This window comes from Solea solea, chromosome 1 (assembly GCF_958295425.1).
Source record: "Solea solea chromosome 1, fSolSol10.1, whole genome shotgun sequence".
NCBI lineage: Eukaryota > Metazoa > Chordata > Actinopteri > Pleuronectiformes > Soleidae > Solea > Solea solea.
The window spans coordinates 26,036,156-26,044,690 of NC_081134.1; the positions used below are offsets into that span (position 1 = coordinate 26,036,156).

General features: G+C 41.0%; 1 protein-coding gene across 1 annotated transcript; it reads right to left on the reverse strand.

Moving 5' to 3' along the window:
* Positions 1-4,738: 4,738 nt before the first annotated feature.
* On the reverse strand, positions 4,739-7,437 carry LOC131468202 (uncharacterized). The gene is made up of 2 exons (XM_058642208.1): positions 5,034-7,437; positions 4,739-4,791 (listed from the first exon to the last, which is right to left on the reverse strand). The coding sequence occupies exon 1, from the start codon at positions 6,907-6,909 to the stop codon at positions 5,242-5,244; it is 1,668 nt and encodes a 555-aa protein (XP_058498191.1). The 5' UTR covers positions 6,910-7,437; the 3' UTR covers positions 4,739-4,791; positions 5,034-5,241.
* Between the last annotated feature and the right edge of the window lie 1,098 nt (positions 7,438-8,535).

The window sequence follows — 8,535 nt, forward strand, 5'->3', positions numbered from 1 at the left end:
CACCTGCAGACAATCAAGCCATGTGCACCTTAAAAACTCTCTGCTTCTTTGTTTCAGTGCCAGTGTGTCATCGCCAATGCCTGATTACCCGAGCTCCTCGTCACAGCCACAGAATTCTCGAGTTTCTGATCCTCTTTGTGAGCGACGTTTTGTTTGTAAGTTTTCTTATCATAGCCTGATAGCTGACTCCTTAGTTCAGATTTATAGCCCTTTTATTTTTCCTCCTTGGGAGAGATTTTTTGTTGGTTAATTTTCACAGCCTCTTTAGGAATTCCAATCATTAGGATTGTGACTTAGCTTTAACTATTTAGATCCAATCATTTAGATTGCGTTTTGATTTCATTTTTAGTTAGTTAAGGATCGCCAATCGTTAGGATTGTGCTTAGAGATTGTTTTCTTTTGAAGTGCCTTAGAGCCTTGTTTTTCCTCCGTTTGGATAGTTTTCTGTTTAAGATTTTTAGGATAACCATAGTTTAAGTTTGCTTCCTCTTCGGAGTGATTTTTGGTTCCACGTTTATAGTTCCGCGACGTCTCTCTTGTAGAGCGTTGCGCTCGCAAATTGCTTTAGGTTTTCATAGCCACGCTGTTGTTTTTCCTCAGCAAAGAGGACCTGCCTTGAGAATTGTTAAGAGTGTCAATAAAGACTATTAAAAGACCTCTGCGTCTGAGTCCTCGCTGTTCCGTCTTGTCAACAGGGGCTCCTTTCTCCAGCTCAAGCACCCTGATGCGCAGATGCATGGCTTGCACCTCTAGCTGCTTGTTTCTGTTCTCAACCTCCTTTATTTGGAGGGCTATGCGGAGATCCTCTGTGGTCATGCCACCTCCCATCAGAGAATCTGTGACCGGCCCAGGCTCCACACCAGGAGCGAGCATGGCAGCAACCTCCGCCGCTTTCACGTCCGCCTCCAGTGCGTCACCCGCCGCGTCACCCGCAGCAGCGTCAGTCGCATCAACAGCCGGTCTAGGTAGGACGCCCTGCTCCACTAACTTTGACCACAGCAACTGCTTGAGCTCTGCTTTCTTGATGCTGTAAGGCACATGCACATCATAACAACTTGCCACAATCAACAAGTCTGCTTTCTTACATTTTTCAAGTTTTGCTAAAGATGGACTGATCACAAACTCATCTAGCGAAAACTCCATAATTCCCCCCACACACCAAAAAATTACCGCCAACCAGAAGAACAAACAAATTACTCACCGAATCTATTCGAAAAACAAGCGAGACAAGAAAACGGACGAGCCCCCAATCATGTTACGCCCCAGTCTAGGGGGCCTGGGACATAACCTGATAAGGCCTCATCTTCCCCAAGTCCCAAGTGACCACAAACGATTTTTAGTGTTGTATTTACAAAAGAATGATTTATTTACAAAAAGATAAATTACTCCAAAATGGTTGAACTAAGGTCTAGGCTTCAGGGTGGACTAAGGCCAAAACAACAAACAAAAGGGTCCCTGTCTGGCACAGGATTTGGTGTTAGTGAGATAACTTCAGGTTTAACTGTTTTCAGGTATAAGACAGTGGTTCACCGCTCACCAGGGTACATGACAATGGTATTATGCTGCACACCTACTAGTGGTTTACGTAACTATTTAGCAACTGTCAAAAACATAATGTGGCTGAAATACTCATCATTCAAAACAAATAAATAACAAGTCAAGTAAATTTAGCCTGAGTTCTTTCATCTTTCTGTATGTCCTATGTGTTCTGATAACCTCAACTTCAATGAAGTCAACTTATATGAATTCAAAGTTGTGTTAAGATTGTAGTAGCTGAGGTTTTGTGAGTAAATGATGTTTCTGTGTTAAAATCAGGGTAACACAACATTTTTGATACAAAGGGGAATTACCAGGACATTCGAAATGTCCGCCTAATGTCGGTGCGTATTCAGGTCAAATGTCCGCCTAAACCACAAAAACCAACACACACACACACACACACACATTCCTGTATGGGCATCAAGGTGAGGTCCGAGCGACAGCACTATGGATGTGAGGACCACCATTTCTACTATGCTTAAAGGAAGAAAAAAAAAACATTTGCACACAAGATGGCGCCCTGACACCAGTTACCACTTCAGCTTCTTAAAAAATTATGTTTGAAAAACTCAGTGTAAAATCTGTATCACCATTGACGTGAGGACCTTCTCGTTAGGGAACTTTTGGTTTCAATTGTGGCTAAAACAGTTTAACTACTGTCTTTCTTTGCTGTACTTTAATGTTTAGACTAAGATTAATATTAATACAGTCTGAAAAGAGGAGTAAATTTAAGATAAAATATGATGATCCAAATAAATAAAAAAATGAAATCGGAACTAATGTTAGAAAATTTAAATCAACATTTAAAAAAGCCAATAAAGCTGCAAATTCAAACATTGACTGTAATCATTTTATTGAATATTTTCGAAATTCCCACATGAGGGTCAGAGGTGTGGTGAGAAGTGGGTGTCAGACACTGGACAAGTCACCAGTCCATCACAGAGACAACCTTTCCCTCTCACAATCACACTTACAGTCAATTATGTCAACATTTCAACATTTAACCTGCATGTTTTTAAATTGTGGAAGGAAAAAAAACTCACACGGAGAACATGCAAACTCCCGCAGGAAGACCTGATACATATATATATATATATGTACGTATATATGTATGTATATATATATATATATGTATATATATATATGTCTTATGAACATAATTGGCTCAAACAGCCTAAATGCACAAACAGTTACGAAAATTGTAACTGCCTCAAAGCAGCCTTTCGAGCCAACGTTACAATGGCGTTGTAAACAAAATTTTTTATGTCCTTCCAGGATCTTTGTTCCAAGATGTTTTCCTTCTCTTTGCATCTCATGCAGGCTTCCTTCCCAGGAACTCTGCGTTTTTCAATGAAATTAAGCAAATGCTTACGAACTGCAGTTTTCTCTGCTTCACTCCATGCCCTCCTCACTACTTTGGGTAGTTCTGTAATAGACAGAAGATGAAGATATAAACAGTCTGGACTGTAAATGCTTTTTCTTTTGGTTTAAAACAACTTGCCTGTTTCTTTCATTTGTTTTGTGTTTTCCTTCTTCTTTGAAGGACTTTGGGTATGACTAGATGTTGGACTTTGGTCTATAACAGGAACAGATGAATGCAGCTGTTAATCAATGAAATCACACAAATAGTCAGTAATACAGACCATAGTCAGGAGTCAAATGTCGGCACAGGGCGGCCATCTTGCCACTGTCAGCTCACTCACCCATACATGGACTTTTTAAATAACCATAACATGTGTTGTAGTGGTGCATGGACTTTTTAAAGAACCGTAACATGTGTTGTAGTGGTGCATGGACTTTTTAAAGAACCATAACATGTGTTATAGAGGTACATGGACTTTTTAAAGAACCATAACATGTGTTATAGAGGTACATGGACTTTTTAAATGACCGTAACATGTGTTGTAGAGGTACATGGACTTTTTAAAGAACCATAACATGTGTCCATGTACCTCTATAACACATGTTATGGGTGAGCGAGCTGACTCTGGCAAGATGGTCGCCCTTGTGCCGAAATTCCACTCCACTGGCCAGCAGTGCAGACGAAACATCTACCCTTTATTATGTAGATCTCTGGTCAGAATAGTCAGGGTCATGTGTATTTCATTTGGCTACTCGTGTTCAAATTTCAGAGAATAAAACAAACAAACTCCCATAACTTACAATTATCTGTATGTCCATCCAACCCTAACCCACTGCAGGGGGTAGGTCTCTTTCTAGGGTGGAAGAGTTCAGGACCTTGGTCTGAAAATCAAACAAAACAAAAAGATTACAGATAAGAAACCACAAAAAAATACACTACTGCACTACATTACTTGTGAACACAAAACAGTGATGTCATAGCCCCGCCTTTCTCTCTGCTGTCATTCACTGTCTTGTGTTGTGATGGTTTGACAGTGTTACCAAATAATGTTAATTAATTAACTAAAGTCAGTCTGAAAAGACACAGAGATCACAAGGACACGTCCTTGTCCACACTTCAGACACAGAGTGATGATTGAAGATGAACAGTGAAACTGAATTGTAATATAAGGCCTAATCAAAACCTTAACTTTTTACTTAAATATCTTACAGAAGCCCACAATCCTCATGTGGAGGATAAAGTGGTAGGAACTGGGTGGATGGAGGGTCTGTATGTGAGTGTGTGTGTGTGTGGTCACAGTTTCCCTTACATAGTTCTTATAGATTTCCTGATTAAAACACACAAAACTCACCATCATCATCATCATCATCCTCAGGGCAGGGGGCATGTCTCTTTTTAGAGATGAGGTTAGAGCTTTTGTCTGAAAAAAAAAAAAACAAAGATATTTTATTAATCTGTGGAGTAAGTGAAGTCAAAGTATGTTTGTCAAGTTCACAGGAAATGACCTCTTGCTTTCACAGACTTCTTTCTTTTCTTCTGAGAAGGTTTCTGACTGAAACTCAGGTTCTCATCTACAACAGAAACACATAAAAATCCATAAACACACATCAGTGGAGGTTCATGTGTAAACATTATTAAACAATTGTTGAAAAAATAATGAATAATAAAGATATTGGGACATAAAGAAAGATATTGTACACAAATAAGACCTGTTTTTAAAATAATAATTATAAACAATAATAACAATGATAATTATGACAAGTAATTCATACACTTAAGAGAAAAGTATCACTCCTGAAGTTTTTTTTTTTATATAAAATCCATGAAAACAAACAACTCACCATCATCCTCACTGCAGGGGGCAGGGGAACAGAGGTCACGACCTTTATCTGACAAAACAAACAAACCCACAGACATTATTCCGTATGTGTGTGAAAGGAATTCACTGTATGTGAGAAAAACAACTGAAAATAGTAAAAACATTTCATTTGTAACTCAGACATTATTCTTACATTTGACAAGCAAATATTATAACCTTTAATACACTTTTTGAAAGTGAATGAATGAATTGCTGAAGCTCTAACAGAGACAAGATAAAAATAGAGTGAGTTTTTAGTTTTTCAAACCTTACCTTCATCCTCTTCATCTGTTTCTATCGGAGAGGTCACATGACTCTGTGTCGGTGTGGGACTTTCACCTGAGAAAAAGCCAACAGTCAAATATTAATACAGAGTATTTTAAAGAAACAATTCTGTACAGGTAGAAATATGTAGTTTGTGTATTTATCAAACTAGTGTCCAGCTATAGGTGTTGACAAAAAACAACAACACAGACAGCTGTTACACAACAACATGGTGTGTACATAAAAACAACAGTGTGTGTACATACATACCAGACACAGAGGGATGGAGTGTGTTAAAGTTCCTCCCTGTTAAGGTGCTACTGCCTTGTTCCATAGCAAACAAAAGCTTGCTAATCTTTGCTATCTGAAAGGTTTTGTCAGTCTGTCTGTAAAAGTCCCGGTGAACTCTGATGTCATGACCCATGAACCGAGCAACTTGTTCCAGCTCTTGTTCGTCAAGATCCAGGAGCTGGCAAAGTGTGGCCACCTGTTTTCTTAGTTTAGTTGACCTGAGGAGCTCAGGGTTTTCTGCTTTGCTCTCCTCTGCATATTTCCGCAGACAGTCGCAGCCACGTATGTTCGTCAGCACACCAGCTCTGGCAAAGAGGTAGGGATTTTCAGTGGGAACACCAGCTTCATCTCTCCATTTCAACAACACTTGGATTGACTCCATCATCCTGTGTGTGAAAAAAACAGGAACCTTCTTCCCTCTTTTTCCTCGGACCTCGATGCGAGTCAGCTGTTTGCTCAGTTCCTTCTCTAAAGGAGACAGAGTGCTGTAAATGTCCTCATTGATAGGATTAGTGTTGACTTTTTTGTAGGCTTCGAGAGTCAAGCGCGATGCTTCTCCTTCACGACGCTTATTAAAAACAATCAGCTGTGCCAGAATGCTCTCATTTAACACCTTGTATGCAGTCAAACTCAGCTGCTGCTCCAGTTCAGCTCTGGCTTTGTCTTCCACCATCCTGAGATGATCTCTAAGTGCCATGACATTTTTTGTGAGGGGAATGTCATCGGGTTTGTTCCACCTCTTCTCCTGCATGCTCTGGTGAGCAGATACCGCAACATGAGTTTTCCAATTTTTTTCCAACAGCTCCAAAAACTTTTTTGCCTTTTTTTCTGCCAGGTCATCATCGTTCATGAGACTTTGCCCAATCAACACCTCCACTGCTCCTTTCAGGCAGAATCCCACTCTCACTGCTGTTGAGGGTTTCCCATATTCATTTTTGCTTGGACTGAATTCTGTTAATTTCTTGGCTGCATTGACCACAAGCAGAAATTTCTTGGGGACACATATGTCTTCCAAAGTCCTCACAGTACTGTCCATAGCTTTGGCAGTCAACATGAATCTACCAAGCTCCCTCATTCTTTGAGATATATAGTTGTGCTTGGACTTCACACGACCATGTTTTGCATACAGTGATTCCCCATAGTTGCAGATCAATGAATCGCCCCTGATGTGGAAGGACACGTCATCCTGTCTCATTTTATTAATAATAGCCTGACATCCACTAGATGAAGCCATTATAGGAAGCAGGCGTGCTGAAACACTCTGTACTGCCCCTCTGGTCTTTCTCTTGTTGTCTGTCTCACTGCTGGTTTTAAGTTTACATGATCCCTGGTGTCTCCACAAATCAGTCCTAGAAAACATGCCGTAGCAGAATTTACAAGGCAAATAGTGCCATGCAGATGTTTTATGAGACGGCTGCTTTACAGTTACTATCTGTCCTTTGCCTTCAGCCAGGACCCTCACATTGTGCTTAAAATCTCCTTTCCTTCTAATTTGTTCTAAAAGAACTTTTCTTTGTGGTGACTTTGATGCAAAGCTGAATGCATGTGCCACATCCTTTACCTCCATATGCTTCCTCTGCAAGTGCCTCGCCATCTTGTTATTTGGCTGATGGCAATACAAACAATAATGTTTTTTGTCCCATGATCTTTTGTTGTCTTTTCTTTTTGTACATGTCTTAACAGTCACATTAACACTAACTTCAGTTTTGGTTGTCTTTGTTTTCTTATTTTGCCCCTTCACATACGTTCTTAGGTTCTTTTTTTTTCTGATTGTGAACTTGCCTTTGAGTGGATCTTCTTCCTGATCATCATCATCCTGATCTTCCTCATGGTCATCATCCTGATCTTCCTCATGGTCACCATCCTGATCTTCCTCATGAGCTTCTTCCTGGTCATCATCTTGTCCTTCTTCCCAGTCATCATCCTGATCATCTTTCTGATCCTCTTCTTGATCTTCATCCTGATCTTCCTCATAGCCATCATCCTGATCTTCCTCCTGTCCTTCTTTTTGATCTTCTTCTTTATTAAAATCTGGGTCATCATCCTGATCCCCACCCTGATCTTCTTCAGCCAATATTGTACTTGTAGATTTGGGCTCATCAGTGTCAAAGTCCGTGTCCACGTTTTCAACCACATCACTGGGTGTAGATTCATAATATTTGGGATCATAGTCAGTATTATAGCAGCTCAGCCTCAAACTTCCGCTACTGAGGTTTCTGACTCCGGATGACCTGGTTGACGCGCTTTGCCTTGGCGATCGCTCTTTTGTACTCTGATTGAATGTCCACGCTGTTCGTTTCGTTGCAATATATTGGTTTATTGCTGTGCGTTTCCTTTGCATAATGAAATTCCTTCAAACAATCCACAACCATTCATGAGTAGCGCCTCCGCGGTACAGCGGTCGAAAACCGTTTGCCCTTCCGGTTCACAAACCTGACAATGACAGTGATAATGCCACCTATATACACCTGAGCTCCCCCCTCTGAGAGCACAGCGACCCCACACACACATTGAGTGAATTACACCAAACCTCATAACACACATTCGGCTCCTATACACCGGCCCCTAATTGTTAATGGCAGCCTGACATAACAATTCAAACAACAAGACAGGAGCAAATAATGTGTTGATACAGTTACATTAAAGTGCAGTACAGACAAATCTATATTCCATGTACCAAACAAAGTTTCGTCACTGGCCTTTCAATAATGTTGGCCCTTGTCTGTAACCTCACGGAACGCACCAGCCCTTGTTTATCTGGAAAAACCTCCAGAACCCTGCCAAGCAGCCATGAGAGGTTCCAGGCCATAGCATCCTCTGAGAGAATTCTGTTCCTGTAGGGTGGTGGTGTGTCGCTGCAGTGCCACCATATGGTTGTTAAGAGAAGTGTTCTGGTTCTCCAACTGCTTGATCTGGTCCTTCAACAGGCTGCTCTCTGTCTGCAGAGAGGCATTTACTGTCTTATGAGCAGTGGTTAGCTCGGCACGCAGTGCAACATTGAGTGCTTTGCTCTCCTGAAGCTTCTTATCCAGAGTGGAGATTTTCTCCTCCTTTATCATTGACTGTTGGACAGTTTCCTCCAGTCGAGACTCAAGTAGCCTGTACCTGCTGTCGTCCAGCGTTTCTTCGAGCTTGCACACAGAAATCCTGTTCACCATCGCCAAGGGCAGCTCCACCTCCGAAGCACCACTGTTTCCATTCAGTGGTCCGTTAACAACCC

Excerpts from the sequence above, each read along its gene's own strand:
- LOC131468202 (XM_058642208.1), bottom strand. The coding sequence starts at position 6,909 with ATGGCGAGGCACTTGCAGAGGAAGCATATGGAGGTAAAGGATGTGGCA.